Source organism: Lepisma saccharinum, chromosome 5 (assembly GCF_977018435.1).
Source record: "Lepisma saccharinum chromosome 5, izLepSacc3.1, whole genome shotgun sequence".
NCBI classification, from domain to species: domain Eukaryota; kingdom Metazoa; phylum Arthropoda; class Insecta; order Zygentoma; family Lepismatidae; genus Lepisma; species Lepisma saccharinum.
Genome location: NC_139233.1, coordinates 75565012 through 75590035, shown reverse-complemented (window position 1 = coordinate 75590035; position 25024 = coordinate 75565012). Strand labels below are relative to the sequence as shown.

Genomic DNA, 25024 nt, shown 5'->3' with positions numbered 1-25024 from the left:
AACTTGTGTTTCATCCTCAGAGTCGGTTGAACTTGAGTCATACTTCCATGTTTTCTTTTTGGGAGGTTTTGTCGATGATGTTCCAAGCTGATCTTTATCTTCAATGATGAGACGTTTCTTGGCCTTTGATTGGGATTGTTTCTTCTGACGCCCTTCCGCCATTTGTTTCTTTTCCATAGAGGCTTTTAGTGACATCTTATGCGGACTTCCTGTTACCAAGAATGAGGTCCCGGCTCTAGAAGATGTGGAAGGCTGGATCACTGGAACTTCCTGGATGTCCCTTGGACTGACAACTTGAGGTGAAGCTGGAGCATTCTGGTTGTCATCATTCCCTCCATTGTCAGGTACCTCTGGCTCTTCAAGTTGTCTGGCTATGAAGTCATGCTCTTAAAAGACATCGGGATCAAACGGATGAATTCCAGTTTTCCAAAATCCATTCACTGCAGTTTCAAGAGTACCAGCACGAAGGTACGCTTCACAGAACAAACTGGATACTTGTAGTTTCCTCACAATTCTCTTTGGGTTAGAGGCCAACCATTGCTCTTAGCCTTTGCGTATAGTTATCAGAGGAAACATAAATGCTATATCCAAAGGCTGTAGCTTGTCTGAGTGAGGAGGAAGGCACGTGCCCCCTTGAACCCCCCGCTGGCGCCATCTTCTTCATAGACCTTAATGTTTAATATATATACTTTTTATTAATTAGCATTAATTTTCTTTCCGACAAGTGATCATACATCAATCGAAACTACTATCCGTGACAAAAGTATTGAGCCCTCTGTTTACGTGCTTGTAAAATTGTACTCCGCAGGAGGAAATAAGTCAAATATATCTAATTGGAAAGCCAGAAGTGTCTGCTTTTAGACATAAGCAAGACAAATTGATTTTAGCTCTGCCTGTTCTCTATTCAAACAAAAATGTTCGTAAAAGTGTAGTTTTTTGGCGTGTTCTTTTTATGTAAGTCGAATTCAATTGTGTGTAGCTTCTTGTAAACCAGAAGCTACACATGCCATTTCTTGTGATTGAAACTGGTTTATGTGAAAATATCTCAGCCATATATAATGTTGCTATCATTTGTTGAACAGCCACAATTAATGTTTAATAACAGTGCTGCAATCTCGGTAACGGTTAGCCCAATGGCGATGCAAAGCATATCCAAATGATGAGCATGGAATAAGAATCAAATTTCCATGCCTTATCTTTTCATATTCTGCGAATTGAAAACGACAGACAGAATTGTTTTCTTGGCAACGGGCTCGCGCGTTTTCCTTCTCGTTGCTATGACGAACTGCGCTTTGTTGCCACACGCCGCCGGTGTCAAAACTCTGCGTTCAGCCAGCAGCTTTGACATGGAAAGTAAGCCGAAAGTTTTGGTTACAGAGCGAATTGTTGTGCACAGGGAAGCATTGTTCAGATACTGTAATTGACGAATGCAAATTTTCTTTTATCACTCTTGTGTTCCTACCATGAATTATTGCCTGAACTCGCACACATACATACGATCCCTTACATGCACTTTTCTTTCCTGTTTTCCTTTGTTATGAAGTTGCTATACATCGCAGGCACGTTATTCTTTATAAACAGAGGAGACTGCGAAGCCAGAAGTCACGGGTTCGAACATTTGTTAAGATCTTTTATCGCCTTCATCATATCGTGCTTTTCGTTGCACTTACTCTGTTGAAATGAGCGACATAAAATGATACAGATACGGAGAAAATGACGTTCGTATAAAGATTGGAAAAATGCTAGAAAATGTAACAAAAACTGTTACGTAACCAATAGGACCAAATAATGTAAATAGTTTGCTAAAGCGGAACAAAGATGGCAGCACCAGGCGTGCAAGATTAAGAATTAACATAATATATGTGAATAACTTTATAAATAAGAACAAAGCAAATTGGAAAGATGAAAAGCAATAGAATATATTATAAGAAGATAAAGAATAAATATAAAAGAAATAAATTAATGTATATATTCGATAAATCAAATCAGTGATCATATGTAAGTTAATACGAAAATTAAAGAAGTCAAAGTACTGATACAAGTTAGTGTCTTTGAACAGATATTTCAAATGTCTGATTGATTTACCATTCCCATAGCGGAAATTTTGTTTACATCAGTGGCGGCGCGTTCCAATTGACGCACCACAGCACTTTTGGTTTCGCGTTTCAACCGTAGCACCTACTTGGATGCGCGTGTCAGTCGTTTGGCACCAAGTATACACTCTGTTGTACCCAGTTAGTGTTGGCGCGTTCCAATCGCAGCCGCAAGGGAGGAGATTAGTATATTTCCCAAAGCTTAAGGGAAAAATTTGGAAAAAGGATATGTGAATTCATAAATCGTGTAAAAGCTGAAATAGAAGGAAGTCCAGATCCAGATGTCCGTTAAGAAGGAAGTCTAGATCAAGACCGTCCATTAAGAAGGAAGTCCAGATCCAGATCTGTCCATTAAGAAGGATGCTAACGTAGGAAATTCAGAAGGAAGTCCAGATCCAGATCTGTCCATTAAGAAGGAAGTCCAGATAGAAGAATATACAAATTGAAGAAAAGAAATAATAAAAAACATATTGAGATAAAAGTTGACTGTAGATGAGAATTATAGAGAAAAGTAGTTCATCATGTAAATATTCTATTTCAATGTATCCTTCTTTATATAATATATTCGTTAAAACTTCTCCATTGGAAGGCATCCTGTCTGGTTTCGTTGTCTACAAAGAACCCTACCCTGTAGATATTCTAGCTGAGGTTTAAGATTAAGATTCATGCATCTTGCACCAAATGGAGGTAGCAAAACTAAAGTATGCAAAGAAAATGTATATCATTTATAATATGCCAAATTGTTTATTCATTATTTAACACTGCTACAGTGTTTTGGATCGGACGAACGGAACGCCCTTCGAATATTCCCGCAGGCCGTGTAGCGAGGCGGAAACGTTGTGCAAGTCACCTGCAGCCCGCGGAGTCTGAGATTGGCCGCATCTCGCCATACGTCATCCGCGCGATTTCCATATTAGGAGTAGTCAATAATAATTTATATCTGTGGTCATACTTGAGATACACACGTTAAACTTCTGGATTTGGATCAAATATGTCATATAAACGGTTTTCTACTCATTGAATTTGCAATTATGCATTTTAAGATTGCACGTTTGCCTAAAATTTCAATTTTTGAAGAATCTAATGAAGATCTTCATTTGACTTTCACCACAAAGGTGCAAAAATAATCAGTCTTTAAGTACAAAAAATCTCAATTTTATATCAATAGTTGATTATGAACTGTATGATGTTAAGTTCCCCGTTCTTGGAAAATGGAAGAAAAAACTACACTTTTTAGTGAATTTTTCATTATAATAAGAAAATGCAATGAAGAATAATTGTCAGATGATCCTTATTAAAAATTAGACACTTGAAACTTTCCAATGAGGTATATTTGACGTTTTTCCACCCACGGAATACAAGTTTACAAGCACGTGAACAGAGGGCTCAATATTTTTGTCACGGATAGTAGTCGATAGTAGGGACGGATTTGAGAACCTCCAGTTATAACAACAATAGCAACTGCTTCTGACCAAAGAACTACAGCTACATGGCTGTGCCAACTGGAACGCAATATTCAAGTACTAATCTCAATCACTAAATTATGAGAAACTTACAGCGAGGCGCTAATATAACTGTTTCAGGTTGATTTCACACTGTAGCAAGCTTTCAGACAAACTATTTTTGAAAAATTAAAGCGTGAATGAACAGAGAAAAGCAACTACGTTACTGCCAGAAGGCAACCGAATGGTTCTGAAGATTTTCCTGCTGCTCTCGCAAAATGGCAGGCAGCACTTTCCATGGAAGTTAAAGAGAGGGACGAATTTAGGGCAGGGGACGGATTTCAGGCACTTTACCTTATTTATTGTTTCTTCAAATGTGCAATGTTAAATTCTTCCAATTATAATGGGAAAAAATGACAGAAAAAATATAAAGTAGTTTAGACTAGCGTGGTAACAGTTTGTTAAGTGATTTGCAAATTACTGGTTCATTATATTTGGTGTACATAAATCCAAACCGTGCATTGCCTCATCTCATCTTGTAATGTTGAGTTTTGATGAAATTTAGAAGACGAATAGAACACAACCGGTCATTACGCTGGGTTCTATTTGACAATAAAACAAATCTAAGCCCATCTTTCACCACAGTAGAACGTGCATACAGGCCAGTCATCATATTCAAGACCAGGGAGTGCTACCAATTTAATATACATGAGGAAAAATGTTTACCTACCTCAATATTTTAAAAACCAATTTTTAAAAACTAAGTTATTCTGTAATATTTTGACATTTGAAACCATTTTAAACCTATTGGTGAAATAATTCATTCGCTAACATATTAAATTATAATACCTCTCACAGCTCGGTGGCTCAATTATAATTATTGTTGTATTACGTTATTTAATAATACAATAACGCAACTTTGGTGAATAAGGATTAGGATCTCGAGAAAATGATATCTATTAATCACCCCAAGTAAGTATAACATGCTTGATGACATCAATCCTAGTGAGTTTTTAAGTACTAAGTACAAAGTGCTATATTTTATTTAAACAGTTATCAACCCTTGGAAGTGCATGGAATCGAAATTACTTGGTAACCAGAACATACTTACATCAATTAGACCAGGCCACATTTTTGTTAAGTTCCCAAGCTCATGTGGATGAAAATACTTCTCTTTTATCGCGTCGACAAAGACACCAGAAGAATCATCGACATCTAAATCAAAACAGTTATTTAGTGTATACGTAATAACGTGTTCGATGAAAGTACAATCATACAAGCATCTTAATCAATCCCGAAATTTTTGCTTGAAATTTTATATGTGCACTTAATAATTAGTAAAGTTGACATTAAGTCGTGCATTTTTATCTAACATTCAGAAATTGGATTTGTAAGGGAATCATTGGGGTAGATAAAAACATTAATTAAAAAAATAAAGGCAAACATTTATTCTAAATTCATAATGAATCCTAATTCTCATTGTATAACTTCTGTTTTGTTCTCTTTTCTTGAGGCGGTGAGCTCGCTGGGAGGCGTTATTAGTGTGCCGATGCAGTAGAAGCTGGTAATCCTTAAACACATAGTGAATGCTAGATGCCTTTTCTTGATGTCGCGAGAAGAAGCAGTGTATCACTTTAGCCAACAAGAATTTATAAATACCCTCATCGATAGAAGTAGTTTTAACAGTGAGGAAAATAAATGCTTTGGGTGTGTGTGTCGCGTATTGATATTGAATTATTTTTGTTCTAAGGTCACTTTATGCACAGGAAGGCTAATAGGGACTGAATCTACAGTTTCAAGTGGAATCCGAACCACCATGTGCCTCCACCGAGTATCGAACCCAGGACGGATTCTACATAGTTTTGTAATAGTCATAGTTCATTGATACTTATTGCTGGGTTCAGTAATAGTCAGATACGGCAACACGTCCAGTATATCTACAATTAGTTTATCTGTTTAATTTTTTTTAGAGATTTTTTTCAGTCTGCCACAGGGAATGGTAACTTGTACTGTCATATTTTGTATTTATAAACCTTTAAGAAATAGCTCTCAAGAAATGGTGACTATCAATCTTCGGCACATTTCTCTACAAGTACACTTATTATTTTACTTCTTCTTAATAACAGTACATAATTGTACATTCTCAATGATTTTGGAGTAATTTTAAGACAAACTGTAAAAAAAAAATATTTTTATATTTACATTTTTTTTCTTTTTGACACTGTATTTTCGTAACGAATGATTATATTGGAAAATTATCCGAACAAAAGTTGTACAGTGTAAAATTACGTCTTTCATTTGATACCAATAATGACAAGCTTGCTACTAAAATTTACCGTGTAGCGAGAAAGAAATTGAAGGAGCGCGCGCTTTCATTCACAATATGAGCTCCCTTCCTCTCTCTCTGTCTAACGCAAAAATTTAGTTACTTAGTGTACTGGATGCACACATTTTTATGTTTTTTGTTCGTATGTGCTATATTTAAACAATATTTTAAGTACAGGCTGTCTACAAATGATTGAAGCGGTTTCATGATGTTACTGTACAAGTAGCCTATTATTGAAGTAACTTTGTATTTTTGTAGAGAAACTGAACAAGTTTTGTGACACATTACAAGTTATGGGGGATTTCTGTTCCCCGTGGCGCCGTTGAGCATATTCGTGACTTTCTGACGCCCCAGTTCCATCATGATGTCCACGAATTCTTAACCACCAGAGTGTCAAACTGATGGATCGGTCATTGTGGAAATGATGATCAACTGCTGTCACTGCCTCACGCTCCCCTGACTTAACTCCGTGTGACTTTTTTGTGTGGGGGGTTATTTGAAGGATTTAGTGTTTGTGCCTTCATTATCGAGTGATCCAGCAGAACTGCGGGCTCGTATCATCAGTGCTTTTGATCGAATTGATAGTCTGATAGAATTGATGCTGCATCACGATTGAGAAGAACTTGATTATAAAGTTTATGTTTGCAGAATCACGAAGGGGGGCATATCGAATCCTTGTTATGTGTTACAAAACTTGTTCAGTTTCTCTACAAAGCTGTAAAGTTACTTCACGATATGTTCAATAATACACGTACAGTAACATCTTGAAACCACTTCAATCATTTGTGGACACCCTGTATTTTGTAACATTTCAAATTAGCCCATGTGCTGAGGACTAGAATCAGGGTTGGCATGTCTAAAACAAAACTGTTTTAAACAACTTGTTTTAAACGTTTAAAACATATGGCTTTGTTTATTTCACAAATGTTTAAAACGTTTAAAATAAAGTGTTTTAAACATTTTTTCAGACTTGTTTAAAACACATTTTGATACTTGATGTTTGACAGGTCTGTGTTTGATAGTTTGTGGTTATTTGCATGTTTCGTAACTATGCCTTTCATTCAATGCGTGTTAGCTATTCTGTTTATTGTGCATAGAAATCTGGTCAGTGCCTGAAAGTGTATATTGAATTAACAAAGAAACATATCGTGACGAATAGGAATACCCTTGGGTCACGTTTAAAACACTTGGCTGTTTTTATACAGGTGTTTAAAATATTTTAAAAATTGAATACTACATGAATGAAACTATTTTGTTCCTCACTTAACATTCTGCAAGATGTGCACATTGTTTTTAATGTTAATATTTAGTTACATTCACAATAAAATCATAAAATGTATTAAAAAAAAACAGAGTAGCTACCACGTTGACTCAGTGGGGTCTGGCAACTATGAATTAGTTGAAGCTTCTCGAACAGCCTACATGCCAGATTTATTTAAGACTAACATAAATGTGTATTTTAAGAAGTTAGTCAAGCATTTACTTTATAATAGGAACACAGTCCATCCTTGGATGATTAACAGATTCTTTATTAATCATTATTCTTAGAAAATAAGTCTTCTTGGCATTGTGTTTTAAACGTTTATTTGTTTAAAACATGTTTTTTCGGTTCTTCTTTAAAACATTTAAAACAAAAAAATGTTTGTTTTGTTTCTTTTTAAAAAACACAAATTTTGCCAACCCTGACTAAAATTGAATGAATGATTTAGTTTATTTTACTTCGCGTTTTGTGCCTCTTGGCTAATTTGCGAAGATGGGGATGAGTGAAGAAATGATGAAATTGATGAATGGACAGTCACAAACAACCAAGCTCGAGCGGGATTCGAACCCGGGACCCTTGGCGTCGCAGCGCGATGTGCTAACCACTCGGCAACAGGGTCCGGCAACCCTGACTAGAATCTCTTTACCCACATTAAAAGTGGATCCATAGACAGTAAAAGGACACTCAGCACATTATTTACAAATAACTGCTTAAAATAAAAAGAATATGCAAAAGTAATTTTGTAAGTAATTATTTTTTCTGCCAGGAAGATAAAGAATAGCACAGGGATGGAGGAAATGCCCAAAGACTATGAGAAACATTATATTACACATTTTAATATACTTTCCACATTTCAGTGACTTTCCTACATATGTATTAGGTACATACATACATTCCATCCTGTAATGTGAAATGTATTGCGAATGGGTATTTCCCCCAACACGAAAATATTTAATTCTAACATGAATGCACGTTTAGCCAAATTATTTTCCCAAGTAAGGAGTACTTACCAAGTATTTGAAATATTCTGTCGAAAACTTCGTACTTTAGGAATTCTTCATCTTTAGCGCGACTATTCAAAATCGCTGTATTCAGTACTGAAAAAGAAACACAGTACGTGATAACTTGCTTTCTAATATTATGGAGGCACATTTACTATATTTATCTTTTATTAGGGTCATTTCATGTCAAGTGGTTCAGATATGGTGCCTGCTCGACACTCTTCAATTTTAATGAAACTTCTACAGGTTATGTTGTGCATATGTATCCCACATGGATACCTGTAAACTGCAAAGTTTCAGATACATAAGTAGTTTGATTAGGGCGCCATGGCTGCTTCAGTAAAGGTAATTTTTTCAATGTCTCAACAAATACGAATGTTGCTATGAATTCGCCCCAAACTTTAGCAAGCAGTAACTACTGAATAAATTGCTTTGAGAGTCTGGCCTTTCTCCAGTTCATGGGCCATTTGCGTATCGTAAAGCTGCTTATATGGTGTACTTCCTGCTCAAATATTTATTGAGTTATCCATCCTTAACCCCATCCCCCCAAAATATAATTCATAAATTTGAACCTTTTCAGATGCCTCTATCTCAAAACTAACACTTATAATTTTATCATTGTTAGCATCACTGGCAAAGTTGTCTAGAAACCTCGTATTTCATTTTGTCATCTAGCCGCCATATTAGATTCAAAATGGTAGAATTTATGGTTTTATATCGCTAGGTTTTCGGCTTTTTAACAACCGATTTCAAGTTTTTTAAATGTAAATACTCATAACTAAATACCCTTCAATTCTTGTTCTTATAATTTTCTTGCTAGAATCAACAATACTGCTATACCCTGTCCCATCTATCTCTGGAGCAAGGCCGCGCTCCAGAGAAGGTGAGGAAATCGAGTTGGCAGAGCGAAGCAGTACAAGCTGCAGTGAAGGCTGGTTATAGCAATCCCTTTTCCCCCTTCCACGCAATACCGTTCCCTGTGGAGCCGTCTCGCGTCACTACTTGCGGAGAGACTTGTTTTCGTTCGTCTGCTCTAGAGATAGATGGGACAGGGTATAGAAATTTGAAAAACTAAAAATGATGTAGGAAATTTATATTAGTATGACCAATTTATGTTTTATCGGAGAAACTCACCTGTAATGCAAGTCACATGGGGGCCACCGTTGCTTTTTATGGAATGGCCCTTGGGGCCGTAGTTTGGGCCACCCTGGCCTACTGTGTATATCATAATCCCAGATTTTCATTTGTGCCAACATATCCACATAAACAGCAGCCGATTTCGTCATCGTTAGCATCATTGGCTGCGATTGGGTTCCAAAACTGGGGGGGGGGGGAGGGGCCAAACTGGTGGGGGTGCACTTTACTTTTCCTTGGTATACAAGGTTTAACATACATAGTGGGGGAGTAAAAGTGGCAAAAAGTGTTGTAGGTTAACTGCACCCCCTCGCTCCCCCCCTAATAGCATCGAAACGGCCGAAATCCGAAAACAAAACGCGCTACTTTGTGGGTACCCTGCACCATAAATGGCCTCCTTCCGGCGCAAAGTCCTACAAATATGATTTACCTGATCAAAGAAACCATATAACATTGCATTACAGGTGACTTTTTTTCCATAAAGAGCACAGTCGACTACTCATATAATGAACCCCTACGAACTAATATAATCGGTTCAACATATCCGAAGTTCATTAAACCCAAAATGCCTTCCCTAGACCTGAACTGAGGTGAGTAGTGACAGAGTAAATAAAGGACCTAAGGAAGAAATTGTTTGATTAACAAATAATCTACTAATGAAACAAAATATCTAATACAGTACAGTATCAAACAATATAAGTTTTCAGTACACAATTTACTGTACCTTGAAAAGAGTCGATTATCTTGTAACTGTACAAATTTACGGCACATAAAGTATTAATTTCTGATATGATTATACTTTTGAGGGGTTGGGTGCAATTCGGTTTTTTATTTTTGTTATGACTCACTCTGTTTAATGATTGATTGTATATTGATAGTTATAGAGGACCCTCTACGATAACAAAGTAAATACCGTTGTCACTTACAATGGAGGGGTCCTGGGTTCGATTCAGGAGAGGCACGTTTGTAATGGTTCGGATTTCACTTGAAATTGTAGTTCCAGTCACGATCAGCCTATCTTTTGTATTAAATTTTAGCCATCTCGCAGGAGAGAAATTTGGTGTGAATAGAAAATAAGTTTTGGTAAAATTTTGTCATTGAGGACATGACCAAAATATCTAAATAATCAAATTCGTTCAAGGGTAGTAAATATTAAAAGCAAAGTGCACTGGATTGGAGTATTATGCACTATACGTATGGCAATAATTAATTTTACTTTTATAATAAATATGAGTCTAGGACATTTTGGTGCCGGGACATTTTGGTGCCAGAACTTTTTGGTGCTAGGTAATTTTGGCACACTATGGTGCCTGGACGTTTACTGATCTCTGGCACACACTTTCACTTTTCAGTGACTATAAATGCTGAATATGAGTTACTTCCTTATGGCTTAGAAAATATCTTCGTTAATTAATAGCTCGTATGATGGGAAGAAACTAATTCATAATGGATTTTCGTACTTAAACTGTTTTTACTTACTTTACTGTGTATCATTTTAAAAATCATCAAGTTTTTCTGCCCCACCCTGTATTTGGGACTAACACCAGCATACAACTTAACAAGAATTCTTCAAGATGGTTTGCGGTTGCACCTACTTTATTTTATCAGCCGCATACAATCAACGTGCAGATAGAGAGCTCGGTACTTCCAGCGTTTTGATAAACATATTTAGGCAAAAAAGTAGTTGGAATTTCTTCCTTCTAGCTCGAGAAAATGACGATTCTCGTGAAAGTGAGGATTTCGACTTGTGAAAATGACCCTAATGTTTCTTACACTTTTACAACTTAGAAAAAAAAACGACATCATCTGTGCTTGTAGGGTGTGCAAGGATAAAGGCACCAAATATTAAGCACCAAAATGCCCAGGCACCATAGTGTGCGACACCAAAATTACTTAGTACCAAAAAGTTCTGCCATCAATATTGCCTGGCACCAAAAATTCCTAGCACCAAAATGTCCGACCCCCCCCCCCAAAGAATATGTTCGGGGTAAAAAAAAAGAAATGAAAAAAATAATAAAATGTTTTCGTTCGGCTTACCTTTTGTGATGAATATTCCCTCGTGTTTCACAACACCTGTGAGTGTTGGAACACTGGCGTAGTCACCGTCATCTTCTAGCGTTATCCTTGGGTCCTTTTCTAGGTATCTAGGGTTCCCAACTTTTTGCAGCGTAGGTAGAACTCCGCTCAAGCTCAGCTTTGACTTTTTCACTGCATTAAACTTACGTGTAAATTATGATTAATTACGGATAGTTATGATTTCTTCTGTGAAGCTTGTTGTTGCTTAAAGTGCTTCGAACAGCCGTGTGGGAGATTTCATTTGTCGCCCATGCAGAGACGCTGAGCGGTTCGAAACACCTTAGTGTGAGTTTAGCTTAACTCGTCTCTTTCAAACATGCACTATCACCAGTGATGTGCCGTAGACTATAAGTTTACGTCTACATGCGTTATCTACGCGTAATCTACACGAAGATTACGTTGGCTTATAGTTTACATAGTCTACTGTAGACAATGCAAACAACAGGGATGAAGGAAATCCCAGTAGTCTTTGAAAGAGAAAGTATTATTTTCTTCAAACATGTCGATAATCTGGGCCTATAACCAATTTAAGACCATCCGACGTAATCAAAGTTATCGAAAAAGAGAAATGGGACTACCGGAAGAGAAACAAATGACAGCTATAGTAAAAACTGGCATTATTTTTTACACTGACAAAAGGGAAGGCTAAAAATAGTTTTTGTCTTATTACTGCATAGGAAAGTGCATCTGTCTCTAAAGCAGATTTTTCCACGTGTGAAATGGTGGAAATAGAAGTAAAACAAATCTTGTCATTCTACGGACATCGCATTTTTTGGATATGTCGCGACAAGTTTATTTTGCAGTTCAATTAATACGTAGTGAATTGGTTGAACGGAAAAACATATTTAAAACACTTATTGCATGGAGGACGCCGAGCACCATGTTGTCTACGTTGATTACGTAGATTACATAGTTTACATAGTCTACATTGTCTACACGTAGAATGTAGACAATCGTTGTTTACGCATAGACGCACATCACTGACTATCACACATAGTAATTTTGTTCGAATTGAACTCAAGAAATGAAATTTGTACCATCAGAATGAAACCTATAAACACAAATGTCCTTCCATTATTGTAGTGTTAATATTCATTAAGGATTAAAACTCTAAAACTTAAATTTCAAGGTGAAAAATCTGTAACTGAGATTTTAAATATAAATTAACCTTAAATATTTAAAGTCTCTGTAAAGAAAGTAGTGCTTGCTTCCAGTATGGTGTAGTGATAATATCGTTGCCTTCTAACCAAGGGGTCCCGGGTTCGATATCCGGTGGAGGCACATAGTAGTTCGTGGTTCGAATCCCAGTTTAAACTTTAGGTCCAGTCCTGATTAGCCTTTCTATGCATAAAGTGGAGAAACTCAAAATAGTACTTAACGTAATTCTACAAGGTAGGTTGTAACACTAAAACTAATGACTTCGTGACGGAAGAAAAGTTTCCATTATCAGATTGTAATCCAAGAGATTGCCTAATAATCCTGATGGGAATCGTTGCATAAACTGCAAAAGATATCTAGATACCTTTTAAACTACCAGAAATGGTAATGGGCTGTGATTTTCAAAGAGAAAACAAAATTAAACTGACCACGGAATGCGAAAGGTTGACTCATAGAGTTTTATTACCAATAAAATAAACGATGAAGAATGAAAAATCTTGGACAAGTGCTTCTCAATTGGCTCATAAGATGATCAATATTTCTTTGCGAAATACTATTGTGTCCAGCTTCTTTTTATGCTGAACAATCTTCTGAAATTGTTTTAACCAACATACTAGGTCGTCCATTGTTTAAAGGGTGATATTTTTTTTTACATTTAGTTTCTGTATGGACGTTACGCTCTGGTAACGGAATTCGTTTCGGAAAACCAAAGTACGCACATTGATTTTTCTTAAGAGATCATCATTTTTCAATATGACGTCATAACCTCCCAAGACGTAACGGGAGTACGGCAGTGCAAAACTACCTTCTGAGTTCTGTGGCCAGTTTTATTTTGTTGCCTCGGGCATGAAAATCTTAAAACTAATTTTGTATCGCCCTGTATATCGTTAGTGAGACCATTTCAAACGGCATATACAGGGTGTCATTAAATTAGCCTCCGCGGATCACAGTCACTCACGTATACAGGAATACAAAACAAACAACTTGTCCCAGTACTGTTTTTGTCGTTCGTGTGTCTTTTCGGCGCTCGAGTGTTAAAAAAAGGACCATTTTGCCGCCTGTGTGCTTGCAACCCAACATAACATTTGATCGCACCTGTGACTTTTCACCCTGTCGTGAAACGTCATCTATCAGCGTTTCAAGGAACACATATGCTACGAAAGTGACAAACTGACGGAAAAAGGTGGAAAAGTACAGTAAATACCGTATCCAGAGAGAAGTGGTAGAAACTGAGGCAGAAGGGAAGAAACAAACGCTTAACTCAAGCGTGTCAAGAAGAGGAATCAGAAATTGCTGTCGGGGGAAGGGGGGTAAGGCTCCAAGGGAAAAGAGTTTTTCTTTCTTCTTATGCCTGAATCACACGAGGCTACATTTCCTGCTGGGTTTTTCAATTGGACTTGGACTAGTTGTGGGGTACTGGCTCATCTGCTGGTTTTAGCCTCATACGATACTTGTTACCGTACTTGTCGTTATACTTTTGTTCCAACAAGGCATTGGGCAGAGCAGACAAGCAAATTGAAGAACATTGTAGGAGAATTGCTACTGCTATTATTAAAAATGAAAATTATGAGAATTAAAATAAAGTTTGGACTAGAAATTGACTCGAAAGATAATATGTTAATCAAGGTTTACTCAATATATATATATTTTTTTTGCCCGACCATGTGGCCGAGTGGTTAGCACATCGCGCTGCGACGCCAAGGGTCCCGGGTTCGAATCCCGGTCGGGCTTGGTTGTTTGTGAATGTCCATTCATCAATTTCATCATTTCATCACTCATCCCCATCTTCGCAAATTAGCCAAGAGGCACAAAACGCGAAGTAAAATAAACTAAATCAAATAAAAAAAAGTCAAAATCAATATTTTTTTAATGAACTCAACTCGGGTATGTATATTCAATGAATATATGAATATGAATATTATTCATACATGGCATTTATATTAATTTATTCATAAACAAATATTTGTTCAACTAAATAAGACAAATATTTAATACACTGGTAAAAATAAAGATTTTCATTATCGGCTAATCACATTTAATTTGTCATGTACAAATCTTATCGCTTTGCTTTGGATAAATTCCTAAATATTAATGCACATGACTCCACATCATCTCCCTTACTTGTTCTTTCACCGAGCAGCGAACAAAAACAACCAACACTCGGCAACCACAGAAAAAAAAAATCCATGACCAAACTTTCACTCTGATTGGCTTTTCCACAGAATATAGCAAAGAAATCCAGTTGCAATTAGAATACAGTCTATTCGTTAAAACCAGTGTAGCAGCCAGCCAGGTAGGAGTCCAGAGCCTACTGCACAGAGAAAAATGTTTGTTTGGATTAACCAAAAAAATGGTAGTGGTGAACAAATCGTTTGTTTAAATAGGCATCAACCAAACAATTGTTCACCAGTACCAAAAGATTTGGTCAAGTTCTATTTGCTTGTCGTAAACAATTTTTTGGTTACCAAAACCAAACATTATTTTGGTAAATCTAACAAAATATAGTCCATTTGTTTAGGAAAACCAAATAATTTAGTCAAAATTACCAAACGATTTGTTAAATAATTTATTCATAATTACTTGTTATAATGTGGCTAATTTTAGCTAGGGTGGATGCTAGATAGTTTGTAGAAACTAACTGATCTCAAAATACACATTCAGAATAGAAAGTTCAGACGAACTAACGGTTTTTGGATCGTGTTTGTTTTACTGTGCCAGTTACCAGTTACCAGTTACGAGTCATGGCTTGCTTTGCGCAATATGATGTGGAGTACCAGCGTCTGTGGACACCTTGCCTCCTCTTTGAATTGTTTTTGAAATGGCGTGCGATGTTTTCGGTGTTGAATTCCACTCCTGCAGCTGTCGCTTGGGGTGGGAAAGTGAGGGTGGCAGTGGCGGTTAGGCTGTGGTCACTTTTCACTTGTCCTGGCTGGTCGGCTCAGGGTCTTGGTAGACGATGAGTGTGTCTATGTGGGTTGGCGGTACCAATGGCTCGTGCCGTTGGATTTGGGTTTTCCTGGAGTTTGGCCCAGAACGTGGCGGTTGTCCGCTTGATCACGTCATCTAGCGGTGGAATGTCGAGGTCTTCGTTGAGTTGGACGTTTGTTGTATACCGTCCGTGTCCGCTGATGATACGTAGGACCCTGTTCTGTATAACTTGGAGTCTGCTGAGGGTCGTCTTGGGTAGGTGTTGCCAGGCAGGGCAGGCGTAGAGCAGAGCTGGTCGGATGATTGCCTTGTACAGTTGAAGACTGGTTTCCAGCCGCAGTCCTGGCGATCGTAGCATCGGGTAAAGTGCTCCCACGCGTTTGTTTCCTTTGTTGACGATTTTGGCTACGTGGTCTCTGAGATAGAGCCCTCTGTCTAGCAGCATGCCGAGATATGTTGTGGTTTGTTTGTTGGGAACAGGTTGTCCTTGTAGTCTGAGATGGTATTCGCGCGGACGGCGTCTACGAGAGAACACGATGGCGGTGCTCTTGTCGGGATTCACTCGCACTCTCCATTGTTTTGCCCAGTGATCGTATTGTTGCAGTCGTTCTTGCATTCTGATGTAGGAAACACGAATATCCTTGGCTGCGGCAAAGTATGCGGTGTCGTCTGCGAAAGTGGCTGGGAGGCAACCAAAGGCTGTTGGTACATCCGCTGTAAACAGGGCGTACAGCAGCGGGGAGAGGGAGGATCCTTGGGGTACTCCAGCCGTGGTTGTTCTAATGGTGGAGATGGCTCCTTGAACCAATGCGAAGAAGGTGCGTTGATGGAGGCAGCTGTCCAGCAAGCGTACATAACAGTCAGGTATACCAAGTCTGTGTAGCTTGTATATGAGTCCTTCGAGCCAAACCTTGTCGAAGGCCTTCTGTACGTCGAGGAATATGGCTAGTATGTGGTGTTTCCAGTTGAAGCGTACCGAGAGATGGTCGACCACCATCACCAGCTGGGTGGTCGTGCTGTGGTGTTGCCTGAAGCCAAGTTGGTGGTCTGGGAGTAGATCAAAGTGTTGTACGTGGTCTTGTAATCGGTACAGGAGGAGGCGCTCGAAGACCTTGCTGACGTGAGACAGTAAGCTTATTGGCCGATAGTTCTGTGGGTGTAGCGGGCTTTTCCCCTTCTTCAGGATTGAACATACTCTGGCGGTTTTCCAAGCTCTCGGGTAGTAGCCAGTGAGAAGAATGGCGTTATATATTTGGGTTAGGACAATCAGGAGTTTCCTTGGGGCTTGCTTCAAGGCTTCTGTCGGTATTTTGTCCGGGCCTGGCGCTTTATTGTTTGGCATCCGTCGTATAACTGTGTGAATCGCTCGGGGAGTAATTAGGTGTGGTATGTCTGCATGCGGCTGCTCTCTGAATGTGTCCAGGAAGTTGTCCACCTTTGCTATTTGTTCCTCGTCGCATGGTTCTGTATTACGAGAAAACTGTTCTTCAAGATTGTTTGCGATTGCGTCAACTTGTTCTTGTGGTTGAAATAGAAGATTGCCCTGTGGGTCGTGGAGGACTGGCGTCGTTGAGCTGGCGGTGTGTCCGCGGAAATTTCTTGTGAGCTTCCAGAATTCGTTGTTTGGCTTGTCGGAGCTCTTCAGTTTTTCGTCCCAAAGGTGTTCCCTTGATCTTTGAAGGTGTCCTCTCACTCGACGTTTCAAGTTCTGGAGAAGCTAGCTGCCTGTATTGTGGATGTCGTGTCTGTTGATATTTGCGTCTGATCCATCGCTTTAGGTGCAACAGGATGTGTAGCTTGAGGTCCATTGTGTTTGCTTGCTCTTGACGGTTTTGTTTGGTGGTACTGTTTCGAATTGCTGAAGTGATCTTGGCACCGATTTCCTCAACGGCCGTGTCGATATCTTCCGGGGTTGCAACGTGGAGAGGCAGCTGGATTGCTTCGTGAAGAGTTGTTTTGTACTGCTGCCAATTTGTCAGCGGTCGGGTTGATCCGGTAGTGAGATGAGTTGATTCCTTTGTGTAGTGTGATGTCTAAGACATCCGGCCTAGCTCCATTTTTGGGGTAGTGTGTCGGATCCTTTGGTGCTGTTACCGCAAGGTTTATAAATGGTATGTGGTTGAACAGCTGTACCCCGTTTCGATTGGTGACCCTAGAATTTCACTCTGGATGTTTGGAGTTCAAATCTCCAGCTCTCAGTACTCTGGTGCCTAATGACTGTAGTGTTTGAAGGTCTTGAAGCTCTACCCTCGTTTCCGGTCTTTTGTATGCTGCAACAAGGACCAGCGGTTCAACCAAACTTTTTTGGTAATTCCAAACAAACCAGTTTTTTTCTGTGTGGAAATCCACTTCCGTGTGATTCGGCATTTATTTTGGTTAACGTTTTTTTCTTGCGCACCTAAAATTTGTTTTGTTGCATTTCGTCTTGCAGCCTACATTTCAGTTAATAGAAAATGAAACATTCTTTTTTCAGCTCTCCCCTGGGAGAGTATGCTTGTCAGCATTCTGTCGGCAAAAAAGGCTTCTTTGAACTCTGAAACGACGCACTAACGACAAAAATGTTATTGAGAAAAGTTGTCTCTTTTGATGACCTCTATACGTTTCGCTGATTCGTGGGCCCCTTCTTAATAATACCCTTTTTTATTTGCTTTCTACACATCCAGATCAGTGCATAGCAGATGGTTCCGGGTTCCGATTCCACCATGTGCGTCTCAGTAATTGTGCTGTCGCAACAGTAGACATTTTCTGTAATCGCCGATGCACATTCTATTATAGAACAAGGCCATGAACTTATTGGTATTTTTGTTGCTGAGCATCGCTTTTATGCCACTTTTGGCTAATCGCGAAGATGAGGATGAGTGAAAATAAACATAGATGTCCGAAGAGGGCGGTAAGTTGGGGCCGGGGATAATGAATGTCAACCTATTACACACAAATAATTTTATTTCAGTCACAGTAATTTATGTGAATAAATGTAAGATTGTTGCAGGATCAAGTTGAAGGAGTGTATGTTGTTTGACCCCCTGAAAAAAATGTCTTATTTCCCTTCCCAAGAAATATCCTTCAGACGTCACATGATAATAGATGAAATTGATGAACGGACTAGCGCAATGCCTACGTTGGGTCGGGACTCGAACCCGAAACTTCGGTGGCGAGATCGAAGCCTTTCAAGAAACCCTTTCATATCTTATTTTCATGATTTCTATTGCTCGCTTTTACTCTGCAATTTTCAACCAAACAGATAAACACCTGGCTTTGTAGCGCGGTGCTCTAACCACTCCCCCACCGAGCCCGATGCTCGGGCACAGAACCGACCTGCCATGAAATTATCTTACAGTACGAAATGTTTTATACCTCCCCCCCACCAATAGCGTAGTGCTAACGCTGTCACCTCGTAATCTAAGAATTCTATTTTCGATCCCCGGTGGAGGCATTGTGCATTGTGCTTCCTATCCCACTTTAAACGGTAGGTCCAATTCCGATTAGCCTATTCGAGCATAAAGTGGATTTAGGAAGACAAACTCTTCGAAATGTCTTTCTTACCTCTGCTAACGCAAAACCTCTGGCGAATGCACGTACAGGCTTCTTCAGCAAGCACTCATATCTCTCATGTATGTTTTCTTGCGAACATCCTGTAAAGGTTGCTATGCTAGGACTCATCGATAGCGGATTATCGTCCACTGCCCACGAGGCTATGGCCGATCCGCTCATAGCTATGACTCCATGGAATAACCCTGTAAAGAAAGAAATTTTCGACTAGTGAATTTAATTAAATTTAATGCTGCAAGCACTATTCATTCGTAGTTGGTTTAGTCTTCTCAGAGGACGATCAGTTAATTCTCCACCCTCCCCATTAATTCACCAAATAGGGCAAGGGGGCATTTGCTCCCTGAGCCCCATTTCGTGATAATATATTGGGATCCCCTTACCGATTCCCATCAAACAAAAGAATTCAAAAAGAATATTAGCTATCGTTATGAAATTTATTACAAAGTACAACATTAACATATTTTCATTTATTTATTACCTACTGTATAACAGAGCTACATCTCCAAATACAATCTGCCGGCCCCTGTGGCGGAGTGGTTAGCACATCGCTCTATGACGCCAGGGGTCCCGGGTTCCAATCCCGGCTTGGGCATGGATGTTTGTGAGTGTCCATTCATCAATTTCATCATATCATCACTCATCATCATCTTCGCAAAATTAGCCAAAGGTGGCACAAAAAGGAAAATAAAGCAAATCAAAGTAATACAAATACAATCTGTGCATATATTGTATAACAATTACAACATTGCAATAGAACAGAAGATGAATGAAAGAATGGAAAGAAAAAGAAAAACAAAACTGGATTTAAAGTTAAGTAAAATATTGGAGTACAGCGTGCATTGAGTATCCCTATTCCATATGAATAAAATACTAAACGCACGGTCATGAAATTAGGCAGGTAGCAGAAGTTCGCGCTGTTGCCACGTTGGAGCACAACCCCGTGTGTTCGGAGGTTTAAGAGAATGAAAGATCTCGTCGTAGAGTTGGTCTTCGAGGTCCATGTGATACAAACTGACTGCTCGAAAGGTCAGAGCTGACACAAAAGTGTCCCGGAGAGAGGTCGGTCTGACGCTCGAACTAAAAAATGCAGCCAGGTTGACACGTTGTCACACAGTACGCTGGAACCAGTTACTCTTTTCCAGCTCTCGCTTTGATTTCCCATATGTGGCAACAGCGCAATTATGCCCAACCGTCTATTTTCGTGGGCGTGCGTTTAGTAGAGGTAAGAAATTCGTAATCTAACTCAGTAGTGGGTGAATACAATAACGGATGTTGGTGTTTAATATTCAGAATTTATTTGCTTAATTTAGAATAAATTTGCATATCATTAGAATAATTTACATTTATATATTTGCATATTTATAACTTTGGTGAATTTTTAATTTTTAATTTTATGAAAAATATGTATATAGAAGGTAATTAGAGGTACTAAATGTTATGCATATGATTTTATGTTTATTACTGTAAAGTGTGTAATGTATGAAACGCTATGAATGTTGGTAATGGTACGAAAGAAGACGGTCCCGCTACTCGAACCCACGATATGTAATGGTAATAATTATAGTGTACTATGGAATACTAATGAATAGTATATGGTATGAAAGACGGTGATCCGATACGCTAGACAGAATACTGTCTCCGAACCTGAACTCCGCGCTGAAAAACCGACAGAGGAATTTGGGGGATGTGCGGTCAAGGTCAAACGACGTCAGAACAAAGAAAGAACCTGTTTGACCAATTAGAAAACGTTTCGGTAGATTTCCAGAACCAGTTTTTCAAGGTTAACCAGAACGCAAGAACAGGGGAAAGGTACGCAACACTGTAGCAGAGGACAAGGGAGGGATTGAACCAGACAACAAACGATGTCTAGGAATACGCGGTCAAGGTCAAATCTCTGAAGCTATGCGTCGCTGTAGAACCGGTTTTAGCAAATTAATATTCCGCTCAGGGTTGTCCCCAGGGCACTGAATGCTGAAGCATGGGGATTAGGGTAGAACGCTTGCATGTCAGGACATGTTTCCGTCAAAGTAGGCCAAGGTTACAGAGAACACAAGAAAAAAGGATTTTGGGATACCCAATTAGATTGGAGCGAGAATTTTACCCTGAACAAGGAGAATGAAGCGTAAGGGTTTTATTTGAACTAGGAAGAAGGGAAAGCTATCTGGAACTGGACCTAAAGTTTTCACTATTTGCCTTTATCACGGGGTGTCGAACCTCGGACCCATTGATTATTGATTTAGCTGTAAATTTATATTACTGCGTGTTTTATAACATAATATTGAGTATATTTTTACCAAAATTTGGCTTTATGTCAATTGTTTTACAAGTTTTTATGTATTTTTACTCAAATAACACAATTTAAAAGATTCTGGCAAGAGTTTTTATTATATTTTCGACACACAAACTGTGTTTTTCAACTATTAATTGTTAACTTTTCGAGTTTTGGACGCAAAAAGTGTGTCTTGTAAAGTTTTACCTGGTTATTTTCTAAGTTTAGGTTTCTTTTCACTCAAATAACACATTTAGGCAAGATCTTTTGGACGCACAAAGTCTGTTTGTCAAGTTCTGCCCTTTTATTTTACAAGTTTATGCTCATTATTACTCAAAAAACACAATTTAATCCATTCAGGCAACATTTTTTATTATATTTTGGTCTGGCAAAGATATTTTTACAACTTTTAACTTATTATTTTACAAGTTTATACCTATTTTTACTCGAATAACAAAATTCCATCTGTTCAGGAAAGACTTTTAGTTACATTTTCGACACACAAAGTGTGAGTTTAAATTTTTTTCTGTTTATTTCACAAGTTTATTCTAATATTTACGCAAATAACACGATTTTAACAATTCAGGCAAGATTTTCTATTACGTTTTGACCACAAAAGTGTATTTCGTCATGTTTTACCCTTTTACTTTACAAGTTTATACCTATTTTTACTCAAATAACACGATTGGAACGTGTTTTTTATTATATTTTGGACGCACAAAGTACGTGCGTGAATCAAATATAAACGGGAATTTATTTCTTACTTGCAGGGAAAGTGTGGTGGAGTCCTGTGGCCTTGAGGTGATGATAGTGGGTGTATCTGAAGTCTGTTCCTTCCCTGGAGTCCTTGTCAACTTTTAACATCAGTCAGTAGCACGATGAGTGAGCAGGAGGTACACCCGTCCATTGCGCAACGCATCATTATCAAATTTCTTACAAACGAAGGGGTAAAACCAAGTGAAATTTTGACCAGACTTCGAGCACAGTTTGGTGAGTCCACCCTTTAAAAGACCCGTGTGTATGAATGGCACAACATGTTTTTGGGAGGAGTGGCGGAAAAGAGAAGAGGCTGGGCCAGTCAAGGGCAAAAGTCACTCATCAGCTGGGAAGATTCTTGTCACAGTTTTTTGGGATTTCAGAGGTGTCATTTTATTGATTATCTTCATGAAAGAAGAACAGTAAATGCTACTTACTATTGTCAACTCCTGGAAAGTGTTAAGGCTGCTTATCGGACCAAACGACGTGGTACACCCATCACAAGTGTTCTGCTGGTTCATGACAACGCCAGACCTCACACAGCTGGTGCAACACGTGACAAACTGGACGAAATGCATTGGACACACTTGAACATCCTCCATACAGTCCAGACTTATCCCCTTGTGATTATCACTTGTTTGTACCCCTGAAAGAAGCACTCGGAGGTAAGCGTTTTCAGGATGATGCGGAAGTAGAAGAGTTCTTGTGCAACTGGCTGCACACACGACCGAGAACTTTCTGGGACAAAGGGATTGCCAAACTCCCTATCCGCTGGCAAAAGTGCATTTCAGTTCAAGGCAGCTATGTAGAAAATTAATTACTTTGTTTTGTATTTGTATTTTGTTTCAATAAATTATGAAAAATAAATTCCCGTTTATATTTGATTTACCCTAGTATGTTTTCTCGAGTTTTGTCTGTTTATATTATAAGTTTAGGCTTATTATTACTCAAATAACACAATTTAATCCATTCAGGAAAGATCTTGATTATATTTTGGACGCACAAAGAGATGTTTTCAACTTTTTACTGATTCTTTTGCATAGTTTGTATTATTTTTTTTATTTTTTTTGTTTTGCATCCGACATTCGCTAACTTTTAACTTAGAGTTTAGTATTTTTTTCAAAAACACTAAAGGAAAAGTACTTTTAGCTAAAATTTAAGCCACAGAATATATTATTATTATTATTATTATTATTATTATTATTATTATTATTAGGGTTTATTGATTTCCACTATGCTATTTTTTTGTTTTGTATTTCTATTTTAATTTATGGCAGGTTACGCCTGCTACGTAGGAAAGTTTGTTTATATTAGAGTTTGCTGAGTATTTTGTTACTGTTATACTAGGTAAAGTTTCTTAAATATATGAGGTAGGGCTCCATATACTTTTGTTTTTGCTGTTTTGGAGATGATACGATCAGTACCACTCTCCATCTGCTTTTTATCTCATGTACCCAATATTATTTTGAGGCTTAGTGAATTCTAGAGCCTATTTATGTAGGAGAGAGGACTTGAAAATTTCGATCTCAGATATCCCACAACTACTGTCAGAGTATTTTAAAGGATATTTTATACTTATTATGTGCTACTAGAATATCAAAGCTTGCTTGTAACGCTGTTATTGTATTTTTGTAGGTAAGGCTTACTGGATAAAGTACACGAAATGTTTAACATTTCGACTATTTGCACTTGAGATATTATATAAGACCAAACTTTTACTGTAACTAAAATAATTATGTGTCTATGAGGACACATACCAACATACCACTGGACACTTACCAACATTGTTTCTCTTCTCCTTTAAATATAACCATTTATCAATATATTGATAATTCCCATGACAAGACGAAGTTCACAGACGACTGACTATATGAACCATGCTAAACTTTTCTTTCTATGCTATAAGAATAATTTAGCCTTATAGCCTTTTTCAAGGTATTTTTCAAGTATTACTGGATTTCTTGGGTGCATCAACACTTGGGTTATTTCCATTTGGTTTCTTATACGAGGCTACAATCACTATATGTCTATGAGGACTAAAATCCACTGATTGAAGCTTAAAGCTTAGGCTTACCATGTATATTGACTAATCACAGGACAACACGAACCTTACAGAGCGAAACACTGATCTTAAACTCTCAACATTGTTTCGCACACTCTTTCGTTTAGATTTGTCCACGTCTCTTCAGAATAACGAGCTCTGTCGTCTGCACCCATATCTGCTAATGTATATATTATTAAGCTCTCTATTCAAGTGTTAAATGACAGAACTGAAGACATAGAAAGAGATGTCCAAAAACAGCATGAAGTTATTGAAGTTGCCACTTCCAATCTTCGGGTTGAAGTTGAGAGGACAACAGTAGATAAGATTAAAAATCTTAAAGTACAAAATCAGAAACTGGAAGTAAGCTTAAGGCGAGAATTACAAGAACAAACTGGGCTATTTGTTAGAAGAGTGGACGACTTGCAGGTTCAGTTCAAAAATTTAAAATTTCAACCTGAGCTTACTCATGGAAAAGTTCTCCCATAGTGACTCCAGATAGAAGCTTAAATCCCGAAGCAGAATCATTTGCATTTCCAGCTACAGTGCGAAACCCATTCTGTATTACAGATAAAGACTGACTAGAACGGAGAAACAGGCCTGGCGATGCTGATAGTTCAGATGAATTCCCTCCAAGGAGAAAGTTGCACTTTAAGATGTCCAGAATGGCAGATATCGCTCATATACCTAAATTTAAAGGTGATATAGAAGCACAATCTGCTGAGAAATATCTCCGAGAGCTCAATGTTAGCTTCGAGCTCATGCAGGTACGAGAACAATATCGGCTTGAATTAATTCCCCGAGTTATTACTGGAAAAGCAGAACATTGGTTAGCAGCCAACATGGATAACTTTGTTGATTATACAGATTTCTGTGATAGGTTCAGAGAGGAGTTTGCCTCTAAGAAAGCTAAGCAAAGATAATTGGCGGCTGTCAGAAATCGAAAGTATTCTCGGTTGATGTATGAAAACATGGAAAGCTTTGCTTGGA

General features: G+C 38.3%; 1 protein-coding gene across 1 annotated transcript in view; it reads right to left on the bottom strand.

Annotated features, from left to right (window-relative positions):
* The window catches only part of LOC145988398 (cocaine esterase-like), a 103874-nt gene that overhangs the window by 8255 nt on the left and 70595 nt on the right, over window positions 1-25024 (bottom strand). The window contains exons 5-8 of the mRNA XM_083123281.1: window positions 18963-19153; window positions 11295-11475; window positions 8133-8219; window positions 4647-4750 (exon numbers count right to left, since the gene is read on the bottom strand). Coding sequence (XP_082979407.1) covers window positions 4647-4750; window positions 8133-8219; window positions 11295-11475; window positions 18963-19153 — 563 coding nt within the window. The remainder of the gene's footprint in view (window positions 1-4646; window positions 4751-8132; window positions 8220-11294; window positions 11476-18962; window positions 19154-25024) is intronic.